The sequence below is a fragment of the Meriones unguiculatus genome, chromosome 11, assembly GCF_030254825.1.
Source record: "Meriones unguiculatus strain TT.TT164.6M chromosome 11, Bangor_MerUng_6.1, whole genome shotgun sequence".
NCBI classification, from domain to species: domain Eukaryota; kingdom Metazoa; phylum Chordata; class Mammalia; order Rodentia; family Muridae; genus Meriones; species Meriones unguiculatus.
This window is the reverse complement of record NC_083359.1, coordinates 53920786-53946314: the sequence shown is the minus strand read 5'-3', so window position 1 is coordinate 53946314 and position 25529 is coordinate 53920786. Positions and strand designations below refer to the sequence as shown.

Here is a 25529-nt window from a genome sequence, read left to right as displayed (position 1 = left end):
GCTGCAGGTGGATGGGGTATTTTGGGGTTTTCATATTGTTGTATTCTTTTTCAGTGCTGGAGACTGACAGTCACACTGAGAGCACCTCCAAATTCCTTTGTCCTTTTTGATTGAACAGAACCTGTGTCCCCCCTCTGGCAGCCCACGAGAAAAGTATCAGAAGGCTCAAACCTGTGAACCCAAGTTCCCAAAGAGAACAAGAGACTCTTTTTTTCCACTCAACATGCTAGTTTTAATGAGGTTTTTTTTTGGCCACAGATGAGGGAGAGTGGACAGCCTCTGCTGTGAAGGGACTGGTTACCCAATCCAGACAGTGCTCAAGACATAAATTTTAAAAAGCCCTCCCCTCTTGATTAGAGGGACATCATGGCCAAACAGTTATGTACATAAGCTTCAGTGGCACAGTGGCTTCCCCTAGAACACAGCATTCATGTTTCTGAAAGCAGCAAAATTCACTTAAGAAAAAAAAAAAAAAACAAACACCAGAATTGAGAATCACAAAAATAAATAAATCAGCACATTCTAGGTCCTGCTGGCCCAAGAAACAGAGACATCCGTAGTCTGGATTGCAGAAGCAGCTTCAGGCTTGAGTCTCTGAGGTCTAAGGTGAGTTCCGAGGCATCAGACCCACCGAGAAACAAACAGCAGCCGGAAGAGACTTTATAGGTCTTTGAGATGCACAGTGACTGACTCTGGGTGGCTCAGGTCTGGGAGGCAGAAACCAGAGGCTGCTTCCTCTTTGAATAAGGGAGGAGAGGTTATTCCAGTCACCCTCCCCCCAAGGCTTGTCAGGGCGCACACTCTGGTGGTGGATGGAAACAGGAACTTGTGTGAAGATGCACCCTGACACTGGCAGAGAACAGGTGGGAAAATGTGCCATGGGTAACACTCACGGTAAAGGAGGTAGCACGGATTGGGTGCTCTTCAGGTTTCCGTGGCCCCACTATAAACTTCTGGCAGCCTGGACTCCGTGGGTCCTATCTGTGCTATTTTCCTCCTCATCTTCCTGGTTCAATCAGGCTTTAGACATAAAGCCCTTGATGCACTCTACTCCCCCCGTGCCCCAGGAATCCTACCTAGGGGTCCTCTGCAAACCCTTTTAGAGCCTACCCCATACTGGGGCACAGTGGTCCTCAGCTCAGCTTTGAGCAGATTCCCAGGGCTTGCCTGTAGGCTGCGGTCACCTCTTGGCAGTCTGTCAGAGAAAAGCAGCTCTCCCCGAGGGGTTCCTGCCACCATCGCCTCAGGCCTTGTGAGGGCGCCTGCTCAAGTCGCCTGAGGTTGTCCACAGACACGCATCCCCTCAGTGGGGTTTCAGGAAGCCACTCGGGCAAGTCCAACTGGTCAAAGGACTCAGAGGACAGGATGCTGTCCTCGCTCACAGCCCCTGAGGGGCGGCTGGCCCGGGCTGCAGGATGAGGGGAGGCCAATTGATCCAGGGAGCCAAAGGTGCTAGGGGTGGTGCCTTCTAAGGCTGTGCGGGAGAACTTGCCGTTGAGTTTGAGAATGCCCTTTCGGTGGAGGAGAAGCCCTGAAGCTTCTGGAGACTTTTGCTCCACGGGGTCCCCACTCACAAACACATCGCCAGCGTCCAAGAGTTCCCCAGACTCGCTGGGCTCTGGAGAAGAATAGTAACCAGACTCTCGCTGCCGAGACTTCTTGAGGATGCCCTTCCTCGGGAGCAGGGATACAGCAGGGGCAGGTTGCCCTGGGGTATCAGGCACTGGACTGGGCTCCTGGGGGTCCTCCTGTTCCACCCCTGAGGAGGTAGAGGCCTTTTTCTTGAGAATGCCTTTTGGAAGTTTGAGGCTGCTCTTGCCGGCACGAGGGGAGGTATCCTCAGCTGGGTCACCCTGCAGAGTCTGAGCCATGTCATTCTCCTTCCGGGACTTCTTAAGAGAATGCTGCCGTTCCAGCCCAGGCACAGTGCTTCCACCTCCCGGCACATGCTGCTTGAAGAAGCTACATACCTTGGCCCCATTTTCCAGGAGGGGCCGGGAGGAGCGCCGTAGCCAGTCGGCCATGGAAGCCCGACCAGAGTCACCGGCAGGGTGTCCACCCTCACGCAGAGCTTCCTGTTCCCCAATTCGGGTGGTGTAGCCCCAGTTGACCCACCAGTGACTGGCTACATCCTCCAGTGTGGCCCGACGGGTGGGATTCACCATCAACAGCCACCGGATCAGACCACAGGCATCTGGAAAACAAAGGCAGGGGGTTCAGTTTGGTAGCTGCAAGAACCGGCACTGGAGGTCCTCTGGTGCAGGCCTGTCTCACCTGAGTGCCAACACTGCTCATGCTTCTAGGTGAGACTAGTGCTTTCCCTCCCTGGGCTCCACACAGATCCAGGCCCACTCCCCAGGCCAACTTCCCCACACAGATTCAGCCAACTACCTCGGCCCATAAGCCCTCCCTCTCAACCCTTGTTCCTATGTCAGTATTTTCCCTCTCTACTGAAATTCAGTTCTCTGAGGACAGGGACTATATTTGAGAATAAAGTAAGAATCTCACATACTTCTTCCTGCTCTCTATATCACAGGTGAAAGGTCAGATTTCTTAGGATAAGGGGAAAAGACAATAATAAACAATACAACCATAGCAAAGAGGATTAAGCTGGATCTTAGGGAGCACTTATACAACAGGCTTATAACGGAGAAGGTTGCCCACTTGTTCAGAGGTCTTGGACTGGAGAGAACAGTGGGGTTTATCTTAGTCTCTCCTGAGTCATTGTAGACTGCCATCTTCTTTATCATCATTGTCTCTTCACTGTCTCAGAGTTCAATGACAGTGACAGTATACTCCAGCCTGGCCACAGTTCCCACTCACCAGACGGCTTCGATGGCTCACGGTAAGCCCCACTGCTGATTTGCTTCACCAGTGTTTTATGATCCTGCCCATCAAAGGGCATGGTGCCATGCACCAGGATGTATAGGAGAACACCCAGAGACCAGCTGTCCACCTGAGAAAGAGTTGGGAGGGAGGGTGCTCAGCAAAACATGTGCTTCAGACTGCAGAGAAGCCCTCTGTATCTCCACCACAATGGAAGACGCAAAGGTCACATCTGAAGGCTTCCTCTTACCCTCTCTTGTAACTAGGGGAGAAGGTGCAGCAGAGAGGTCAGGAGCTCATAGAACGAGATACTGCCAGTCATTCCATGGGAAGAATAGCCAAAATCATAGGAGCAGTGGCCAAGCCATTGCCATCATTCTTTGTCAAGGTGGAGTGGCTGGACAGAGTGCCAGAAGGTTATGAGAACTAGGGGACAAGAATGATACATGCTACCAGCAGACTTCAGTTCTTTGACAGCTTTGCTATTTCTGCCTCAAGGCTTGGCAAGTTGCTGCTTTGTAGGGGCTGAGTTTTGTGCTCTGAAGAAGGAAGCAACTGTCAAACTAGCTCATCTACCCTGCATGCCCTGGATTCAGGGACACTGGCAGGAGGGGAAGAGCCCTTACCTCTGGGCCTACATAGGGCTTCCCGTTGACAATCTCAGGTGAGGCATAGAGAGGGCTCCCACAGAATGTCTGCAGGAACTTGCCTTTGTGGTACAGGTTGGAGAGTCCAAAGTCAGCAATCTATAGGGTTGAGACAAACATGGGTCATCCCAAAGGCTGGGTTGTTCTACAGCTCTTGACCATCTTTTCTCCATGCCCTGGGGAAAGCCAAGCCCTGGTGGAAGGAAAGGGACTCCCAACATCCATCTCAAAGCTCAGGTTCTGAATGACAATGCCCTAAGGCTCTCAATAGGCAAGCAAGGCCCCTGACCCAGTAACCATGTGAAGCCTGAGCTGCCTGTCTGAGCAAAGGGTTCACCTCTGCCCACACCTGGGCAGGAGGCCAGGGTGGACCCGCATGGCTAAGGGACAGAGGAGAGGAGAGGACAAAAGTCAGGGCTGTACACAGCCCAGGAGATGGGATTTCCTTAAAAGGACTCTATGAGCTGTTTGATTTTAGGGGCCAGAAAGGTTCCAATACCATCCTTTTCTTTCCCACCTATTCTCAGCTAGAAATGGAGGTCAAGACCTGGGGCTACCTGACCCTTCACCCCATCAAAGGGTCATGTGCGCAGGGTAGGAAGGGCTATTTATGAAACCCTGTATCCTTTGTTTATAGCTTTATTGGTGTCTTATCAAGCAGTTGCCAGGTGAGCCTATAATGATGTTGATGATTGGTCCTAACAAAGTCTGTATGCTTCTCTAGCTTGTGTGAGCTTCCTGGATCTGGCCTCCCTTTCCTGTCAGCATCAAAGAAACCCCACCTGCTTCAGGAATTGGCTGGATAAGGGCTACTGATTAGTACCTCAGGACAGGTCAGCAACCACAGCAACCCTTGTCCTGTGTCGGGTAGATCTGAGGAAGGCCAGACCATGCCACCCTCCTGGTTGTTTACCAGGAGAGCCTGTCACCTCAGCCAGCTCTTGCCATCTTGCCCTCCCAGCCCTGAGGTTCTAGGTTATCTCCTTGGCATGAACTTCTGATTGACATGAGAATCCAGTGGTTGCAGGAAACAGAAAGTGATACAAACAAGGAAAGAAGCTATTAGAGCATCTTGACTGTAGCAGATTAAACTGGGTGTGCAGGTTTGTGTGCAAGCACACAAGCAAGAAGAACAAGGCTCAGTACCTGTTGGTCCCAAAGTTATGAGTAAAAATTGACCCTAGATTAGGCCCTTGTCACACTTGTGATGCACTGGCCTGAGAGGCAGATCTCTATTCTAGCCCAACCTCTGCCAGTCACTAGTGGGGTGATATTCTTCTTGATGGCCCAAAGCTTCATCCATAAAGGAAGTGTGAGGTGCACGATGGCCGAGTGGGACCCACTAAGCACTTAGAGCTACTTGACTAGAGACAACAGTACAAAAAACCTAGGGAAGCTTTTGGAAACCACAAGTGGGGCTCACCTTGATATTCCCACTGGAGTCTAGAAGTATGTTCTCCAGCTTGAGGTCACGGTGAACAATCCCGTTCTAGAAGAGGAAGGGCACTGAGTCAGGGAATATCACCAGGAAAGGGAGGGGAGAAATGGAATTAACAAAAAGGTGTGAGCACAGAGGTCTGAGCACAGGCACACTGGAATACATAAATCCAGTGACAGAGTTCAAGAAATCACAGGCCTTTCCATGGTCAAGAGAACAAAGCCAGAGATATTGGCATTCCTTGGTCTGAGAGTCCAGAAGCCTTTCTGGTCTAAACCAGCCTCAGAGCCCCCCACCCCCACCCCAACACACACAGAGAACACATCTAGGTCTGGTGGGTACTCACCTGGTGGCAGTAGTGCAGGGCAGAGACGATCTGTCGGAAGAAGTGCCTGGCATCCCGCTCACTCAGCCGTGGCCGTTCACTGATGTAATCGTACAGATCGCCACGGCTGGCATACTCCATGACGATCACGATCTTGCTGCTATTCTCAAACACTGGAGAGGGCAAGCGAGCACGTAAGGCCTCCCAGAGAACACAGTCTCTTCCACAGCCTCAAACCAGATAGAGCCTCCCTCTGGAATGTCTGCTATAGGACCACAGGACAGCAAACAAGGGCGGGAGAAGAGCTTTTGAAGGCTCAGCGCCTTTTAGAAACAGCAAATCAAGACCTGAGGTCAGTGGCTAAGTTTAGGCTTTTGAAGCCTCTGCACATGCCCAGAAAGGCAGAGATATCACTGACAGAAACAAAAGGCAGGGCTCTTTGGTTGAGACCCTACACTTCTACATTTTACGAACGTTGATCAAATCTCTACTAGATCTGTCAGGGACAATGCAGAGTTGCCGGATGAACTTGTCATCAAACCACTGTTTCCTCCTTTGAGAGTAGATGATAACAGCAACCTCACAGGACTCATGTGAGGAACAGGTAAGAAATCAGGTATGGTGCTCCTGGTCTGGCACCCTATCTGATGCACCAGAAACAAGAATACCCCCCTCCCCGCCATGGATCCTATTAATGTACTCAGTGTCCTTGTGTATAATTCTAATAACTAAGACCTGCCTTGTGACTGTGACAGCTGAAACAGTTATCACTCCTGCCATCTCTGACTTCCCATTCAGAGTACCCAGGCTATGGCCGGAGTGTATATGGCCTCAGACATGGAGGCAATCAATAAATAAGTGGTAATTAAGTGACTGGCTTCTTGGCAGTCAGCCCACCCCAGTTAGCTCATCTCCATGTGTAGGAGGGGGCCCTCTCACCACTCCAGGCCATGTCCTGGTTCCAGTCCTCTAGAAAAGCAGAAAATAACTGGCTCAGCAAACTGGCCCTTCAGCTGGTGTCAGAACATGCTTGCTTGTCTATGGCACTGCATCTTTGTGTTAAACAGATCTTAGGAGTTTGGCCTGCTTAGCCAGACCCAGGGCCACTGCTGTCTAGCCTCTGAGAAGAAGCTAAGGGATGAATTTCCACTTCTAGATGTCAGCTGCAAGGCCAGAAGAAGATCTGTGGTGTTGTTTCCAGGTGATCCAGCCCAGACTCTTAGGGGTGCCTGACTGAGACTCCTCACATGTATTTCTTATGCTAGGAAACTGAAGAGAAAGAGCCAGCATGGTGTATTTGGGGGAACATTTAGATCACAAAGTTGGTCCTAGCACTCCTGCAGCCCAAAACATCTAAAGCTTATACCAAGATGAAGATGAATCTGGAGGAAGCCTTCTGACACGCAGTAACAGTAATGTCCTGTGTCTGCACCATCAACACACAAACACACACACACACACACCAAAAACCAAAACAAAATAAAAAACAACCAACCAACAAAAAAACAAAACAAAACAAAAAAATCCCAACCAAATCAACCGACCACAAAATAAAAACAAACAAACAAAAAAACAAACCCCCTGAACATCAGGGCTCAGTTCTCAGCCCCAAGTAGAAACTATGTATAGAGAGAATTCATATACGTACAGAGAGAATTCATTCATGCACATGCATGTGGGGGCATGCACACATACTGCCAACCACCACACTTGGCCTGCCTGCTATTCCCAGAAAGAAGAAAAGAGAAATACAATTAGCCTTCTCAGCCACTTGTCTATGCTCCTCATGGGACAGACTCAAGCCACAGGGTCATAACAGTAGCTTTGCCCTTTATCTTCCTATGAACCTGAGAGTAGAGACGTCTCTGTTCTTTTCACCAGGATTCTCCAGACAGAGAAACACTCCAGACAAAGCCACAGGCTCCCTTCCTTCTCTCCCTCCCTCCTCCTCTCCCTGAGATCCCATGTTACATAAGGACTTGAAACACATCTTCCCTCATCACACTCTCCTGTTCACTTTGTTGTCTGGGTCACAGGGAGGAGGGCAGCCAGAGTGATCAAGCCAGAACTGGTATCAGAGGAGAGGAGGCTGAGATACAAGAAGAGGCAGAATAAACCCATGCCGTAGAGATTCAGGGGTACAAGAAGCCTGGCTAACAGACAGAGATGAACAGCACCCACACACCTGAGACAGTTCAGCCTTCCCTGGGTTGCTAAGGATCTCATGGGGTTGGGAGGCAGTGCTATTGGGGAAAAACTCAGTAACAATGACAAAAGGTTTGCAGTCTGGGATGAGGATGCTGCTCAATTTGCATTTCCCTAGCAAGTGTGGGATTCTAGGCAGGGCCCCAGCCATGCTATAAACACACAGACAAACCTACAGCGTTTCCACTCACAGAGGGCATTATCCAGTTGGAGTTTTGCAACCTTCCTGTGGTATACATGGGATTATGTCATTTTGTAAAGGAGGAACTAAGGCCAGAAGACTGTCTTATTGAGCTGTCCTGTGTCATGTGGCAGGGTTTTGGCTCCAGTTTTTGCAACTCTAAAGCCTTTATCATTCTTACTTCTTTTTTAAAATAGAACTTTATTTGTTTAAGTTATGTATTTATTTAAAGGCATGGTCCTGTTATGCAGCTCAGGCTGGCCTTGAATTTATATTCCTCCTGTCCCAAACTCCCTGGGGCTGGAGTTAAAGGCATGACAGTTGGGATTTTAGGCATGAACCATTGGGCTCATCTTTACTTCTTTGTGTTGACAATTCTGACTTCTATACACACAGAGACAGACAGACAGACAGACACACACACACACACACACATTCCTGGCTCCCAGACTCCACATACCCCACTACTGTACCTTCATGGACGGCAATGATGTGGGGGTGGTTGAGTGATGACATGATCTCAATCTCCCTCCTTATATGCAATAGATCCTGCTCATCTTTGATTTTGTCTTTCCGGATTGACTTGATGGCCACCTGGGAACAGAGGATGCAGGAGATTAAGGCTAAAGAAAGGTCTACCAAGATTCAGGCATCCCTGAGGATGCTGCATGAGTCCTGGCCCTGGTGCTGCTGGCGGCTGTAGCACAAACCACAGAATGTACCAAAAGAAGTCACCTCCCTTCACCAGGGCAAATAATAAGAATCTGGAGATTGCCTTGACTAGAAAAGGTTCTTGCGTGGGTCCAGTGCAGTCCATCCAGCAAGGAAGCATTACTGACCAATAGCCTCATTTTCAAAGTCCCCAGATGGACAATAGAGGTAACAACCTATATCTGTGGGGGTTGATACATTAGGATTTACACCTCGAACACACGCAGTGCACCCCAAGGACAAGGACCTGGCACACATTAGACAGTGACTAGCAACTTAGGCATCAGTAAATGCAGTCCTCACAACCATTCTGGGAAGTAGGTAAAGAAAGCATCCTCACTCTCACTCACGGTGAAGAAACTGGAAACCCCACAGGCTGAATGGTTTTCTTAAAGTCACAGTCACTGATTAACACAACTGGCAACTTGATTCTGACGTTAGTCCTTTTTCTGTCCCACGCTCCAATTTGCTATAAACAAGCACTTGCTAGGCAAAAATTACAACCCAAATGCCTACCAACAGGTGAATGGATAGACAAAATCTGGTCTTAAGTCATCAGAAAAGGAATGGAATTCTGATGTATACAATAACAAGGCTGAAACCTAGAAAATATGCTCAATGAAATAAGCTAGCCAGTGATAAATATTATGTGATTTTATGAGGTACTAAAATAAACAACTCTACAGATAGAAAATAGATAAAAAGCTACCAGGGGTATAGTGCTAAAGAGTGGCATGGGGGGTGTTATTACTTAATGGGTCCAGTGCTTCTGTTTGGGAAGATAAAAAGGTTCAAGAGAGCTGGAGAGATGTCTCAGCAGTTAGCAGCACTGGGTGCTCTTCCAAAGGACCTGAGTTTGGATCCCAGAACACACACATCAGCTTACAACTGTCTAGTTTCTCTAGTTCCAAGGTACCAGATGCCCTCTGTAGATGCACAAACATACATCCAGAGAAGACATCCATATATACTAAATAAAAACGTTTTCTTTTTTATTGGAATGACTTACAACATTGCAGATATGCTTAATATGCTAGTGAGTTATTTGCCATAGTAAAAAAAAAAAAAAAAATCACCAACCAACCAACCAACCAACCACCACCCTCCACAGAGCAGTCTTAAAAGTCCTAGTAGATAAACAGTTCCTCTGAGACTTCTCTGTAAAAGTAGAACATACAAGGATTAACCCCCCCAGCTGGTGTGCGGTGGGCTCAGGAAGGGTGGGTGCAAAGGAAACAGAGGAGCTACAGCTCAACACCTAAGAGCCTCCAACTCTCTGGTCCATGGCATTCTCTAGTGGCTCTGTGACAAGGGACAGCCAGAGGGACTGATGGGAAACTATAAAGCCAGGACCCAGTACTCCTGGTTCTCAGGTTCTGTCCTAGGGGCTAGTCCTGCCCTTCTCAGAGCCTCAGTTGCCTTTCTGTGAAATAAACAGATTGAACTGAACAGTCTGAGGGGATTTCCCTCTCTGAGTCTGTGCAAGGGCCCTCAGAGGCTGTGAGGGTTGGGTGTCCCAGGCCAGTGAGTTCCTGGCAAGTTCTGGTCAAGGACACCAACAGAATGGTAAACACAAGACTTCCTCTTCACAGAAGTAATGAGAAATATGAAGGCCCAGACTGAGGTAAACAGCTCCTCATTCAATTTCCCAGGAGGGCTGGCCTCCCCTCTGGATTCAAAAGGAGACAGAAAGAAAACCCCAGCTCAAGGGGCGGGGCCTCTAATCCACCCTTTCACAGGCTCTGGAAGTAGACAATGGCTTCTGCTCTCTGGACAGCAGGCTCTTTCGGCTTGTGCTCCCCATCTGACAAGAATGCGGAATAGCCCTAATCCTGTCAGAGGAGTTGCTCACAAAGCCCACAGCCCGGTCACCCCGGCAACAGGCCATGGATGGCGTGCCCTCTACCCCATCGTGCCCTAAAGCTGCATTGCTGAAAGAGGGCAGGCCCCATTCTCAGCCCTCCCCAGAACAGGGCAGAGAGGACAATGGCAGATGGTCACCATGGAGCCTCATCCCTGAGAGGCCCAAAGCAGGGGCAGAGGGATGCTGCAGATGGGAGAATCTGTCTGCTTCAACATTCTGCTCTGACCCCACTCACCTCTCCCTACAGAGCTAGGCAGAAAAACAAAAACAAAAACAAAAGAACTCCCTGGGCTTAGAACTGGGTGCAGTCCAGAGGACCAGGGCACAGGCCTTGAATAATCATTCAACTAGGAGATAACTCTCTCTTCTACATTCAGTACAGAGCAATACTCCCACACACCTCTTCTCCATGCTACTTTTCTCACCCTGAAGGGGAGAATGCGTGGCCTGCTCTTTTCTCTGTAACTCTTTGTTCATAAACCAGACAATGAGTAAAGGGCTGTGAACTCTTTAGAGACAAAGGTCTGTAAACATATATTAGCAGGTAGTAAAAACAGCCATATGTAAATACACATCACTATCTGGACAACTAAAAATACCTAAGAGCTTAAAATGCACCTGGGCAAAGTCTAGGCAGAAGTTAGACACAGTTGTGTATGCACACGTGTATAGAATGCCAAGATGATGTCACAGGCCTGGGGACAGAGCTCTAAAGGCATAAAGGCCAAAGAAATTAGTTTCCTAAACAGATTTTGAGGGTGCTGGGAATATTTGGTATGGTTAGTGGGCACACAAGTAAAACCTTAAGATCCATTTCTTCTAACACTAGAAGGCTGGAATTCTAATTTCCCCACCCCCAGTTTCATTCTCCTGCTAGGCATCAGAGGGTTAAGGAGTAGGTTGGTGAACCCCCAGCTGTCTAGCACTTCCCAGGAAGGAAACAAGGCATATTATCAGTCCTCCATCAGTCCCTAAAAGACTGATTTATCACTGTCGTGGTAGGGCTGGGCCACTCTTGCCAAACTCCCAGCCCTAGAAATAATATCACTCAAGACTGCAAAGCACCCTCCATACAGAAAGCCTTTACCACCTGTACACCAGTGAACACTCATTAAGATATCAGTTAAGTCCCTGGATGATCTTTGCCTGAAAGAACCAGCGACCAGATAAGATTTCTCGCTCCTCTCTTCCCAGGCCTGGGTGGAGTCTACCTCAGTTACAAGAAATAATTTCTTGAGACCTTTGTTCTCACCTTCAAGGTAACTTGGCAATCGTGCCTTAGGATAAAAATAAGCTTGACTGAAGCCTAGGAAGAAGGTACTAACAACAGACAGGTACCTAAACCCAAAGGGAGGATGGCCACAGGGAAAGGTCTTTGTCCTGTTACAACTTTTAAAAATTTCTGTAAATTTATTAATTTTATGTGTATATGTGTTTTGTTTGCATGTACAAGTATGTATACCATGTGTGTGCCTTGTGCCCAGGGAAATCAGAAGAGGCCATCAGATCCCCTGGAACTGGAGTTATGAATGGTTGTGAACCACAGTATGAGTACTGGGAATCAAAACTAGGTCCTCCGGAAGAGTGGCAAGTGCTCTTAACCACTTCAGTTCCCTGATACAATTATTAATACTGCCTTTTTTATTCTTCAAATTACCCACTTTTAATCAATTTATTATATGGCTAACACACTCTGAGGCAGGAGAAGGGAAACCAGCCCAAGGATGACTCTGTGTATATGAACACACAGCCAACTGAGCGGGGCCTGGTGAACCTGATTCACACTTGTCTATCTCAAGCCATGCAACTCAAGGCACATAAAGCTAGGCTAATGTGGTCAACTGGGTTGTCTTATTTGTTTGTTGGATCAGATTTATTTATTTTTATTTTATACACATAGCTATTTTGCCTACGTGCCATGTATATGATGCCCATGGAGGTCGAAAGAGGGCACTGGATTCCCTGAAATTGGAGTTACAGATGGTTCTGAGTGGTCAGCCACATGGGTGCTGGGAAACAGACCCAGGTCCTCTGCAAGAGCAGCAAAAATGCTCTTAACTGATGAGCCATCTCTCCACTCCTGGGCAGTCTAGTTTTAACATCCTTGTGGAAGGGCTTGGGGAGTACTCGGAGTGCCTTTCTTTACTTGGAAGAACATGGGAAACCACCCCAGGAGAAAACTGTTTCAGGTGTGGACAGTGAGGTTTTCAACTAGGACAGTGGGCTAGGAGGGGCAAAAAGAATATTCCAGGCAGATTGGGATGGATCTGTAAGTTCCCTTCCACACTCCAGCATTCTGTGTAGATCTTCTTCAGAAATGGGTCACTGAACTAATGGGTCACAGGAAGGTCCAAGGACTGTCAAGGCCAGCATGCTTGACCATATTAACTGCCAGAGCGAGCTCATAAAGGCGACAAAGCTAATTCCCCAACCAGCAGTAAACACTTCAGAAAGGAAAACTGACTTCTCCAAAGCTCCTCCATGCACAGGACAGGACTACAATGGAGGAGAAGCTAGTACCTCAGAAGACAAAAGTTCCTTGGAGGTGTCCAGTCATGCCTCCCATCCCTAGAGAAGGGACTTCCCATATCTTACCATGGGCCACATTGTGTGTGCCATTCCTTCCCACTTAAAACATGCCCATTCTTTGCCAACACCCTGAGGAATTGGTGCTGAGGTTACATGGGTAAATACCTCCTCTCTCCCAGAGCTCGGATTAGGAATGATCTGTATTTAGGTGATCAAAAAGCTTTAGAAGGAAAAAGAAGGGAAAGGGGGAGGGGGCAGGGATGCTGGCTTTGGATGTTGGGAGAGATGGTACAAATTGGGCATCTCTGGTCACAGCCAAGATCCTTGACTCCTCCCTGGCCTTTCATGGGAAGCAGGGAAGGAGCTGGAGGATGACCCACTTAGATAGTGCAGGAGAGGTCAGGCCAGGCATCCTTGGCTGAGCAGTGGGGATGTACCTGCCATTCTACCAAGAACTAGACAGGAGTCAGGCTCTGTGGGTAACTTGAGCCATCTCCCCCAGTCCCATAAAATGCCACCTCCTCCCTGTCTCCTTCTAGCCCACTCTGCCAGGTTCCTGAGCAAGGAGCTTCTCTGCCCAGCCCTTTTGTGTGGTTTGGCTGGAGCCCAAGGACAAGAGTCGCCTGCAGTCTCCCTCCTTGCTGCTGAGCAGGCAGGTGCAGGAGCTGGGAGGGCAGCATCTTGCCCAACAAGCCTTTGGCAGCTGGCCAACAGGAGTACTTCTCTGAAGTCGGCTGAATGAGAGATGAGGGCTTTGAACAAAGCAGACACCATAGTGGTTCGACTCATGAAGACTGAGCACAACCATGCTCCTTACTGTGACAGGAAAGGCCCAGGATAAGAGCCATCCCTAGGTCAAAGCTACCCTTAGTGGAGCAGTAAGCCCCATGTGTCTTAGACACTGCTAAGATTTTACAGATACTCTTTTATTTCATCCTAGGGGAAACCCACGACACAGGATTTATAATCCCCATTTTACAGATAAGCACTCCGAGGAACAAAGAGGTAATGCATCTGGTAAGCAACAAGAAGTACACGTGGACACTTTGCAGGAATAAAGTATCATTCCTTCACTGAGGATCCTTTAACACAGTATTGAGAAGGGGGAGAAGGGGAAGGCTCCCAGTGACTTTTCCCACTCTAAACATTGCCTGGAGTGCTGGGAAGACAGCTGGAGCTAGCCAATGGGATGACAAAGCACTCAGAGGCAAGCCCAGGCTTATCTCAAAACTAGCTGCTAGACCAAGACTCAGCACTTGGTCATCCAAGGCCTATGCTGGACAAGTCTGGTGCTTATACTGCAGGCCTGCCATTACCCAGCCAGAAGACAAGCTGCATTCCCTCTCTGGGCCTTGCTCCCTCATCTACCAAATGATGGAAGCAGATTATCTCCATCATTTCCCAATGTTTTGAAGCCCACTAAGCAACTGAAAAAAAGGAGCAGAAGTGGTAAGCCCCCCCCCCAACTACCCACCCATGCCTCCTTCCGGCCTGTCATGACACCCCTTGACAGGGCTGAATGAGCAGTCCATGCAGATCAGACCAAAGGCTTTGGTGAGACCCAGTCATGTGTTTTTCTTTTTAGGGAGAGGGGCTGGTCAGGGGAGCAAGAATATTCACAGGAGGAAATGTCATTTGGATACCAGGAATGTATCTGAGATCCAGAGCAAATATTTGTTTTTCCTCCGATGATGCCCTTGTGGAGTAGCCATTAGTCCCACCTATCTGTCCCTCCACACAGATAATCCCACGGGACCCTGCTTAACTATCTCTCCAAGTAGAGGGTGAGAAATGAGCTAGAAATGTGGTGAGAAATTCCAGATGGCAGTCACCCAGCAGGCTCTCCTGTGACCTGAGCTCCCACTGACCAGCTTCGTTGGGGGGGGCTAAATAGCTACAAGACCCTCTGCCCCACAGTTAAGATGGGGGGATGAGGGCACTGCTCTAAGATTGAGAAATCATTAGCACAGCAGAGAGCTTGCTTTCCAAGAAAGAGGGGGGACCCTGAGAAAGCTCTCAACAGCAATCCTGGGTGGTCTGGTTGGGGAGTTTCAGAGCAGATTCTCCACATTTGCTGATCTTGGCTCCTTGCACACAGCAAGACACATGAACCTGTGAGTTCCTTCTGAATTCTCTCTGTTGTGATGTAAGAGCCACTGATTTACTTCACTTCAGAATCAAGTGTGATCTGTGTGTATGTGTGTGTGTAAGACGGTGACCTTAGTCAAGAGCTGATGGGAACTCTGAACTTTGATCTCAGTTTGTCAGCCACTCTTAGTTCCCTCGACCCACTCTTCCCACAATAAGAGACACAAGCCACGAGCAACCACGAGCAACTATTTTCTAGCTAAGCCCCCGACAAAGCCTGGGCCCAGTAGTCTCAAGCCTGCAGCCTCTGGGGCCCTGGCACTTTATAGAAAGAGAAAGAAAAGAAAGCCAGGAAGTACACGATTGCCCAAGAGCTGTAACCTGGCAGCAGGCAACTGGGGACTGTGCCAGGCCGTAGCAGGAAGAACATACTTGCTTCTATTGATGAGGCCATAATCCACTCCTTCCTCCAACATCCACTCTCCTTTACCAATGAAATGACTTCTTGAATTTCAAACCAGCTACTAGCTGCAAAAGCAAACAATTAGGGGAGGGGACCATTGCCATGGTAAATATGGCAACTATGTCCACACACACAAACACACACACACACACACACACACACACACACACAAAAACCCAGCATGCAATGAATCTGGCAAAACATAATCCTTAAACCACTTGCTCTGAGGCTTGCTAAAATGTGAATTATAGACCTTCATAGTACACTCCCTTTGGTGAGAAATGAAAGAATTAGCATTTTATACAAGTACCCTGCTGGTGCCCAGGACCACTGAACTGGTTGAACCACTACTGTGTAACTTTTGGTAAATTTGCTATTCTTTCAAGGAGCCTTTCCAGATAGATCTACAATAGATCTATCTATGATCAGGACCCATGTGCATTCACATTTATATCTTATTCACTCTTCCAAGCAGCTTGTGAGACAGGCTGTGTTCTCTCTATTTTTGCAGAAGGGGAAACAGAAAACAGAAATGAAGAAACTGGCTCAAAGTTACAGATTACTATGACGATCACACATGCATGAAATAAATCAAAAGGCCAAGTTCCCTAAAAGGCCTCACATCCAAAGACATGGTGAGAGACAGTGGACCTGGAACCAGAGCCTGGTTTTACATTTCCCAGAATCAACGCCTGTCACAACGAAACTGATTCAGCCGTTCAGGCTGGAAGGCCCCAAGTGTCAAGTCAATTAACATCGATCTCCATACCCCATCCATCTACTGAGATCTGGTGCTTTCAACTTCCTCCTCCCCATTCCTACTCCGTTGAAGTTTGTTCCAATCAAAATTCAAGTTAAGCCCTATCTTCTCAAACGACAGGCATCCACGAGCACTGTCCCTGAAAACCATGGACAGACACATCTAAAGTGTGCGCGCCTGGCAACTCAGCCGAGGGAGGACTCCGCAAGGGACGACGCACGGTGAGCTCCTGGTAGCCGGGCGCCGCGAGGTACACTCACCAAGCGTCCCGAGCTCTCTCGTGCCTTCTTCACCTTCCCGTAGGTGCCCTTGCCCAGGGTCTCCAGGAACTCGTAGCGGTGCCGCAGGTTGTGCTTGTGATGGTGCCGCTTCACTGCCTGCTTCTTCATCAGGGGTTTGGGTGACTTGATGAGCCCATCCGCCAGGGGCCGGGCGCGCTCCGTGGCCAGGGCGGAGGCCGAGGTAGCCTGGCCCGCGCGCCGGGGTAAGGCCATCGACTCCATGGTGCGGGGACGGCGAGATGGAGGGGGTCGGGTGGCAGCAGCTCGCGGAGAGACGCGGGCTCTGAGGTCACAGCCGCACCCGAGCGCGCTAGAAAGCCCCGCGTTCCCAATCGCTATAAAACGTTTAGTTGGGGGTGGGGTGTGCTAGCCACGCCCCCAAGTCTCATTGGCCTGCTTGCCGGCGACTCGTGACCAAGGCCTCTCGCACTGGCTCATTGTCTACTGCCCCTCCTCCTCCCCTTGGCTAGGCGCGGAAAGGTGTGAATGGAGCCCCGCCCACTGGGACCCGAAGGCCAGGAATGCGAGAACCGAGGCTGAACCGAATTACTACTGAGGTGCAAGTCCTTAAGTTTGAAGGCTCTCCAAATTGCTTTTGCCTCGGAGTTTAAAAAGTTCATCACATTTCAAGGATCTGCTCTCCTGTGTCCCTAAATCAGTAAGGAACTCCCTGGTCCTAGTGATTTTTAGCCAAAAGAACAGGACGCTGGGCATGAGATTTGGCTGCATTTGAGAGGCCTGGAAGGCTAGGTCCAGACGCCCTTCTTCTGTTTTAGAAAGTGAGAATACTTCTGTGAAAGGCCACACAGCTGGCAAGAAAGTCACAGACCTAGGATTCAGTTGCTGGGCTTTAGGGAAGAGAACATAGGACAACAGAACTTCAAGATTGCAGCTATTCCGAGCAGGCAGCCTTCCCTTCCCTGCAGGACCTCATCTCCAGCTGTGTCTCCAGGACTTGCAGAGCATCAAAGAGGTCTACATCCTCAATTATCAAATAAAAAAGTATCTGCCCCCTTTCCCACTTCTGCTCACCTTTTGAATCTTTCCAGGGGAAATATCCTGTATCTCCATGCTACCATGGAGCTCTCTGTAGCCAGAGAAGATCCACCAAGAACCAGACTTCTCTAAGTCGGGATGCTTTATGAACTATAAAGCATTTGGCTTTATAGTTTGGTTTGGCTATCTATCTTCTGCCAGCCTCCCCTCCCCTTCTGAGTAGTCTGTGAAAACAGAAAAGGCCCAGAAAGACATTTCAACCAACCTGCTATCCTGACTGACATCAGAACAGGAAGGAGCTCCTAGCCTAGATGAGAGGAAGGCTAGCCTGGTGCTTCCTAAAGACATGGCTTTTAAAGCTTACTGAAGGACCCCTGACCATTAGCTAGCTGCATCGACATTTCCTCGTAAGATAAAGAATTATTCAGAGGAACCCAAGATTCCCTTTAAGACTTAATCTAGACACTTATCACCATTTAAACACCCCCCAACACCCAGTGCACTGGTGAGCGGGTAAAGGTACCCAGTGGATTCATACAGGCCAAATAGGTGGATGTTCCATAGGCAAATAAGCAGACCTGACCCCAGAAGACTGTGCCATCAGAACTACTGAGAGCTGGCTCAGCAGGGAAGAGCACTGGCTGCTCTTCCAGAGGACCAGGGTTTGATTCCCATCATCCCACAAGACGGCCCACAACAGCTGTAACTCCAGTTCCAGGGGATCTGGTGCCCTCTTCTGACCTCGAAGGACACCAGACATGCATGTGTTGGACAGACATACATACAGGCATACACATAAAATAGATAAATCAACAACAGTTGTTTAAAGAACTACTGAATAGAACAACCAAGTGCGGGAACTCAGCTCCCATTCTGGATAGGGAGACTTGGGAGGTGGCTCAGTGACTTAAATATTGGGCTTGGATTTGGATGGGTTCTCTGGGATGCCTACGCTGAGCTGAACCACTCTCACTCAGTCCTGTCTGCCTCACACTCCAGTCCACAGAGGAGACTCCTCTTCTCATCTCGTACTTCGTTGTTACTTCATAACTATAGTTTTGCTACTGTTATGAACCTTAATGTAAATATCTGATATGCACCCCCCCCTTGAAGAAAAGATCTTTTAACACAACCCACAGGTTGAGAACGACTGATTTAAAGGCTCTTAAATAAGCCTTCTGTGTACTCACTGGGAATAAGTGTCCATTCCTGTCCTCCTGCACCCCACCGTCTGAATGTGTTGCATGTTGGGAGGTGGGGTGGGCTGTGGAAGCACCTCAGAGTGAGCCGGTATGACATGTGTTATGTGCAGGAGCACACATGAAAGGCAGCAAGTGGGGGAAGCGGGGTAGGGGTGGGTAAGGCGGGTGTCAGGCACACCTTGGGGGATGTCTAATAATTAGTTCCCCACTCTTAGGAAGTTTTCTGCTTAAAAAGAGAAATAACATAAAAACACCATTTCCCCTATAATCTATGGCAGAAAAGTTGAGGGTCTTATCTGGCCCAGGAGTTCAGGGGTGGGTACTCATGGAAGCTGTTTGGGTTTTGAGGGGTAGATGAGACATAAATTAGTCTCAGGCATGAAATGGGGATGTAGGGAAAGGAGCAGAGAGAGCTAACTGACTTGTTCTCTGTGTGTCTAGAGCCATAAGGAGTCTCCAGGACCCCAGGGTGTCTAGTCCAGGGGACTGTCAGTGCAGATGCTCTTTTCTTCCTTTTCTTTTCTTTTCTTCCTTTTTCTCAGGGAGAAGAGCCCAGCTCACCACCTACCTCCAGCCAGAGATGTTGGTCATTAAAAGCTCGGATGAAAAAAAAAAAAAAAGCTCAGATGAGTTACGGCCCACAGTCACCTTTTAGCCCCACTCTGTGGCAGACACTAAGGTCTGGATATGTGGACCTTGCCCTCTCAGGGGCTGGTGGGATGGTGCGAACAGGAGCCAGCCTGTTAGAACTGTTTCTCCAAAACGAGGAGGTGCAAATACAGAGTTGAATTAAACCCTGTAGTCTAGGAAATTGAGATATGTGGCTCAAAGCTGCCCTCTTCTGGCCTTACTGAGTATAGCAGGGCTGTGGCCTGACTGAAGCCATAACTCTCTGTGGTATGTCTAACTACCATTTGTTAAGTTGGCCTGAGTTCTAAGCATTCTAGATATATGTCACCAGCAAGGACGTAGTAGAGTTGGGGTAAATAAACATTTTCAGCCCCACTTCATGGCTATACTCCATACCTTGCTTTTTGGGGCTCAAATGAGTTCTGGAGATACAAGATAAAGCTAGTGAGCTACAATCCAAAATTCCAGCAAGTCCTACCAGGTTTGCTGTCAGCCTTAGCTGGCCTTAGCTGGCCTGTCCTGATGAACTCATGCCTCAGCAGGGACTAGCATGTGTGCAGATGAGTAAGTTAAGACACAGAGAAATAAAGCACCTGTCTTTACAGGGTCACACAGGTGGCACCAGAAGTGGCAGTGTTTGCCATCCTGCTTTGGATGGGTAAGGAGTATGGTTTGCCCAGTCTCCTGATGTTCTGTGCTCATGTCTGAAGCATGTCCTGTGTCTCTTTCATGAGCTTGCTTTGGGGCCAAATGAGATATGAAGTTACCAGGTGAATGTGTCCTACCCGACTACTAGGTCCTGGCAGAGAGCCAAGTGTGCTGTGGGGAGGCTGTACAACAAGGACTTAACAGACACTTGAGCTGCGTTTGATCTGACCCAGGCCAGTGGACAGTGAAGATAAGCTCAGAGATAGTGAGTGATTGTTGAAACTGCCTGAGGCTTCAGAGCTATGTGGGCAGACACAGGAGGAGCTGGGGGACACAGGAGAAGCCTTTGGAGGAGGGAAAGGAAGGTTCTCTTAACTACCACACGTGCTAAATTGTTTTGTTTGTCAAGACAGAGTTTCTCTGTGTAACAGTCTTAGCTATGCTTTGTAGACCAGGCTGGCCTGGAACTAATAGAGATCCACCTGCTTTTGCTGGGACTAAAGCTGTGTTCCACCATATGCTAATTTTTAAACTCCTAAACAAGAGTGCTGGGAGATAGCATGTGGATGTCTTAGTTTTAAATTCTAGGGGCTGAAGGGATGCTCACAAAGATTTTCCTCCTTTTCTGTCCCTTGTCTCATGTCTTCTTCCTGATCTCTGAGGTTCTGTAGCTCCCCTTCTGTGGTATCACAAAACTGTGGTGTCTGTGCTTAAGGAAGTGCTAAAAGTTACAGGATTCCTTTAGTGGGCCCCTGAGATTCTGAGAACTTTCCTTGTGTGGTTTCATCGCAGTAAATCACCCAGGGCTGTTGATGTGTTGAGATGGAGTCCATAAAAATAACCTCTGTCTCTCCAGGTGTCGACACTCCAATGCACACAACCTTAGCGCTCCTTCACTGAGTCTTGGCTTAGATGCTAGGTGCATGGGTAGTTGATGCAAATGAGGCAGGTAGCATGATAGCCTGAGTAGGAGTCAGAGACAGAGCTTTTCTGTCTGCTGGCCACATGACCTGGACCAGGTGACTGAGTCTCCCTAGGTCTAACTGGTCTAATGAAACCCTGACCTTGGAGGTGATTTTATATAGAGTACTAGGCTCCCCAGCAGGTAATGCATATGGTAAGGGGCACTGTGGCTCAGGATCTGGTAACTTCACTTCACATAAATGTCCCCCTTGAGAAAATAATAAAATATTTTCTTCCTGCTGGTCCTGCCTCCATTCAGGGGAGCAACATGAATGACTAGGAAGTACAGAGAAGGGATAAGTACCCAGATTGGTGGCAGAGGGGGGGAAGTCTATTGCTCCCTCGCCCCCGCCTTGTGCTTGGCTTCTGCTGCTAACACCAGCTCTTGGTGTCCCCAGCTGATCCTGGAATGTTAACCCCAAGCAAAGCACATTCTTTAGTCAGGTCAGCATCTCCTGGCCCTGGGGAAAGGAAGGGGGAGCCAGCATTCTTCATGGCCCTGAATAACACCAGTACAGTCTGGTATGAGGGGGTTACTACAGCAAGGTGGATTAGCAAGCTACTGTCACCAGAGGTCATAAAACTCTGACCTATAACTCCTACTAAAGTCCACAACAAAGATCTGAGGGAGCCCATCCATAAGCAAGGGGATTTGAAGTTCTACCCAGTTTCTGGCCTGGTCCTGTGTCCAGAGAGGCTGAGAAAGAAGATAAGAGGGAAAGCAGGCAGTGTAAGAATTTCCCTCACAGTCAGTGCTGTCTCTAGGCTTTTAATTTCTGACTTTAATTTGACTGTGCTATACATTTAATTCCCACCTGACAGGTTCTCTGGGATGTCCTAGGTCACACTGGTTAGTGACACCATCACAGCCTGACCTCAAAAATGTGGGGAGACAGTGGCTCATGTTGGCCACATACAGAAGGGTGTTCAGGGTGGAGGGGACAGATGTATGGGGAGGGGCTAAGCAGAGAAGGGACGGCTGGAATACTGAGTGGAAGGAGGCAGACTGAAAGGGTAGCCTTTGTCGGGAGCTGAGACTGGGAATTTTATGGGGGTTGTGATGCTGAAGGGAGGTTTGAGTTCCATAGCATGAAGTCAGATTTATAGGCAAGATATTTGGAAGGATAAAGGGGGCCCAGGGAAAACCTGGCCAGAGAGGGTACTAAAATGTTTTTGTGTTCTGATGAGGGTCTGAAGGAAGATAGTCACCATGTGAGGGAGAGAGGCTGTTCAGGGTAGAGCCTGCTGCCTAAGGCTCTAAAAGCTCATGGCCCACCTAGAACAAGAGCAATGTGATGGGGAAGCTCCCAGTCAGCACCCTTCTACAAGTGGGGATATGGAGCAGGGGATTCTGGGAATGTAAGAAATATATCATTGCTTTTTAATATATCCTTGTTTTTGAGACTGATTTGCTAAGAAGAGGCCCAATTCCCTGCTGAGTGGTAGGTGTGATGATTTCAAGTCCTTATCTTGTCCAGGTGAGAGGGCAAGATAGACTACTCTGAAACAGTGACACTAGCCCCTCTGGCACAGCCACAAATTCTAACCAGAAGAAAAGCTCCAGGAGCCCAGTGGAAGCCCAGTGACAAGGTATAGGCCATTAGCTACCAGCTGGAGTCTAACCTGACTGTTCCCATATGGTATAGGCAAATGGGGCAAATTTTAACTCCCCACAGCCCTCAGGTCCATAAACTCTGGGGTGCCCCATCACACACAAAGGTCCAGACACTTCTCTGTCTCCATTCATCCTTTCAAACACCTCTAAGTCATCTGTGAATTATTTACTCTTTGGGGGAAGGAAGTGGCTCCCAAGATTTGCATTAAAAAAAAAAAAAAAAAGCTATCTCTGGAGCAAGAAGAGAGGAGGTCTGGTCAAATTAGGGATGGGCCTAGGTGCTGGGACTTCCTGGCTCCTCCCTAGGGAAAGCCATCGGAAAGAACAATGTTGTTCACTTATCGATACAGGGCTGCAGTCTGTGCTGGCACAGTGCCAGGTACTAGCAAGGTACTGAGCAGGGAGCGTGAGTGTGGAGGGCCAGGTACTCCCTTCTTGGTGGGCTCAGGAGTCAGAATACAGAATACCTTTAGGCCTGTCTCCTCCTCTGTAAAACAGAGGGTGCCCAGCCCAAGCGTGGTTCAAAAAGCTCCTCCAGCCATAGAGGCAAACTGTGGCATAAAACTGGGGAGTATAATTCAGGGCAACAGATGACTCTGCTGTGACAAGAGCTGCAGAATGTTCTAGCAATTCATCCTTCAAATGATAAAATTCCGAGCTGGAAGGCATGGCTGAATGACTGAATTAAAAGGATCTGAACTCGCATAGTGGCCTATTTCTTTAATCCCAGTAACTCAGAAGGCAGAAGCAAGTGGATCTCCATGAGTTCAAAGTTAACCTGGTCTACATAGCAAGTTCCAGGCCAGCAGGAGCTATACAGTAAGATTATGTCTCAAAAGAGTGGGGGGGAGGGTGGATTCTAAGTCCATCCACCACCTACAATTGAGAGTCTGTGGATATGAGTGTGAGATCAAAGCTATGTGCATGACAGATGTCCATAAGGGGGTGTGTATCTATGTGTTTGTAAAGATTGTGTGTGACTGTGACAGTGAGTGTGGGCAGGCATTTGCATGAAGCGTGTCCCCAGGGAGATGTGCTGAATAAGGCGGTGGATGAGAAGAACATGTGTGAGCGGCCTGAAAATGTGAAAGAGAAAGGAGAGTAGGGTCCAGGGAGTATAGGTGTGAGGTTGGTGGGCTGTGGGGTGCTGGAGACAGTGTAGAGAGCAGGTTTAAGACAATTAAGGCACAGTCTGCAGGTCTGCAGTGTTTACCCTTAAGAGTCTGGACTGAGGAAAGTGAACTCTAAGCATTTTGTTCCATAGAGCAAATGAGGTCCCCGGGGCTTCTGAAAGGCAGGTACACAGCCACCTATGGAGCCCAAGTAACTTTAGCGTTTGAGAAAAGAGATCATAGTTCAAGCCATTGAAACAAAGAGGATCATGGCACAGGGAAGAACAGAACTCTCCTTGACACTAATGTAGCGCACTGAGAGCACCGGCTCTGACAGCCAGCAGGCTCTCCCTTGTCCCAGGAACTATGCCTTCATCCACTGGCACTGTGGCTGGGGAGGGGCGAGAGAAACTCTACTAGAACATGCTCCAAGTGTTTCTCTCTAAGTCTCAGCTCCCCTTGGGGTCTGCTCAGCCCTTTCCTTGCCGTGGCCTCTTCCAGCTGTGTGCAGGAAATGTGTGCTTTTAGGGCTCTGCTCTTCTCTGGAGTCCCAGCCCTAACAGTGGGCTAATGCAGGAAGCTCAGGACTCAGGAAATGCTTGCTCTCTGCTCTGCTTCTCATGTTTGGTATGGTGGTGAGTTGATGTGTGTACTAAAACCTCTAGGACAGTGGCTTCAACCTTCCTAATGCTGCAACCCTTTAATGTAGTTCCTCCTGATGTGGTGACCCCAGCCATAAAACTGCTTTCATTGCTCCTTCATAACTGCAATTTTGCTACTACTGTGAATTGTGGGTTAAGAACCTGTGTTTTAGTATGAGTATGAGATCTACTTGGAAACAGATATAACCACCTTAAAATGAAGTCATATTGGATATGGATGGGCCTCTGTCCAATGACTGGAATCCTTATAAAGTCAGGGAAACTTGGACACAGTCATGCCGGAGTGGCTGTGTGAAGACAGGTGCAACTGAATCAAGACTACCAAAGCTAAAGTAAACCAAAGGTTTCCAGATGCCAGGGAAGCTAGGAAGAGCCTAGTAGAGGTCAGCACCACATAACCAGTCTCCTTCAAGTGCCATCAGCCAGAGCACAGCCCCTCGAAACACCTTGATTTCAGACTTTTAACTTCCAGATGTGTGGCTCAAATGTCCTATTGTCTCCAGCTGCCCCAGAGTCTGTGGTATTTTCTTTAAAGTATTCCTGGACAGTGAATGTCTGTGACAACTTTTTTTGGCTCAATTTGTTAAAGCCACTTTGTCTATCTATGACTTTGGCTCTTGCCTGAGTCCTGCCTGAGGTCACTGCAACTGTTCCTTCGCCTACACTGAAGCCAGCACTGGAATTCCCCCTGAGCCCCTGTCGAAGGCATTGAGCCTGTTCACATGAGTCACAGAGTGTTAGGATTCATTCATGAAGCCCCTTGCTGTTTTCCCTGTTCTGGTGGTGCTAGGAGACAGCAGTGTGTGTGAGTATGTTGGGGTGTTTATAGAGGAGGTGTTCACTCCTGACATGTATCAGCTGTACCATTTGGGTTAGGACTTCAGGGTCCCAAGATAACAGTTTATTCTTTAAAGTCGGGAAGAGGGTTGGGAAAATGACCATACCCCTTCTCCTAGGCTAGAGCTGGGGCTGATGGGCGTTTGGGGATAGGGGGAGTCCCATAAGATCAATACAAATGCAAGACACTGTTAGAAAGAGGCCGGGAGAAATGAGGCCTCACTGTCATGGGCTAGTCTTTTGTCCTCTGTTTCCTGGCACTGATTGTTCCACAGACAGATGGGCTTGAGACAAGTCTTGAAAGTGTGGCTGGCATAACACCCTGGCTTCCTCCTAATCCTTGGATAGTACCTTGGTCTCTACCTCCTCCACTGTCCTCCGAAGAGACACTATGGCCATCCCATTCGATTGAGGTGACCTTCATTTGCTCTTAATTTCCCACAGGCACGAAGTCCAGACTCCTTAACAAGGTGTGCAGAGGTCCTTTCTGGATCTGCTGGCCTGCATTACAGTCCCACATCCCTGGAAATGCCTCTGAATTCTCTC

At 48.6% G+C, this 25529-nt stretch overlaps 1 protein-coding gene across 1 annotated transcript; it reads right to left on the bottom strand.

Annotated features, from left to right (window-relative positions):
• Window positions 1-207: 207 nt before the first annotated feature.
• Nuak2 (NUAK family kinase 2) lies at window positions 208-16674 on the bottom strand. Its single transcript, XM_021636377.2, has 7 exons — window positions 16298-16674; window positions 8096-8216; window positions 5258-5409; window positions 4897-4962; window positions 3453-3572; window positions 2824-2956; window positions 208-2194 (listed from the first exon to the last, which is right to left on the bottom strand). The coding sequence occupies exons 1-7, from the start codon at window positions 16538-16540 to the stop codon at window positions 1134-1136; spliced, it is 1896 nt and encodes a 631-aa protein (XP_021492052.1). The 5' UTR covers window positions 16541-16674; the 3' UTR covers window positions 208-1133.
• Window positions 16675-25529: the final 8855 nt, after the last annotated feature.

Bases quoted from the DNA above. Each gene is read 5' to 3' on its own strand.
- Nuak2 (XM_021636377.2), bottom strand. From the start codon at position 16,540: ATGGAGTCGATGGCCTTACCCCGGCGCGCGGGCCAGGCTACCTCGGCC. The intron at 4,963-5,257 runs GTGAGTACCCAC...TTCCTCTTCTAG, and splicing joins CCCTGCACTACTGCCACCAG to AACGGGATTGTTCACCGTGA. The intron at 3,573-4,896 runs GTGAGCCCCACT...TCAACCCTATAG, and splicing joins ACTCCAGTGGGAATATCAAG to ATTGCTGACTTTGGACTCTC.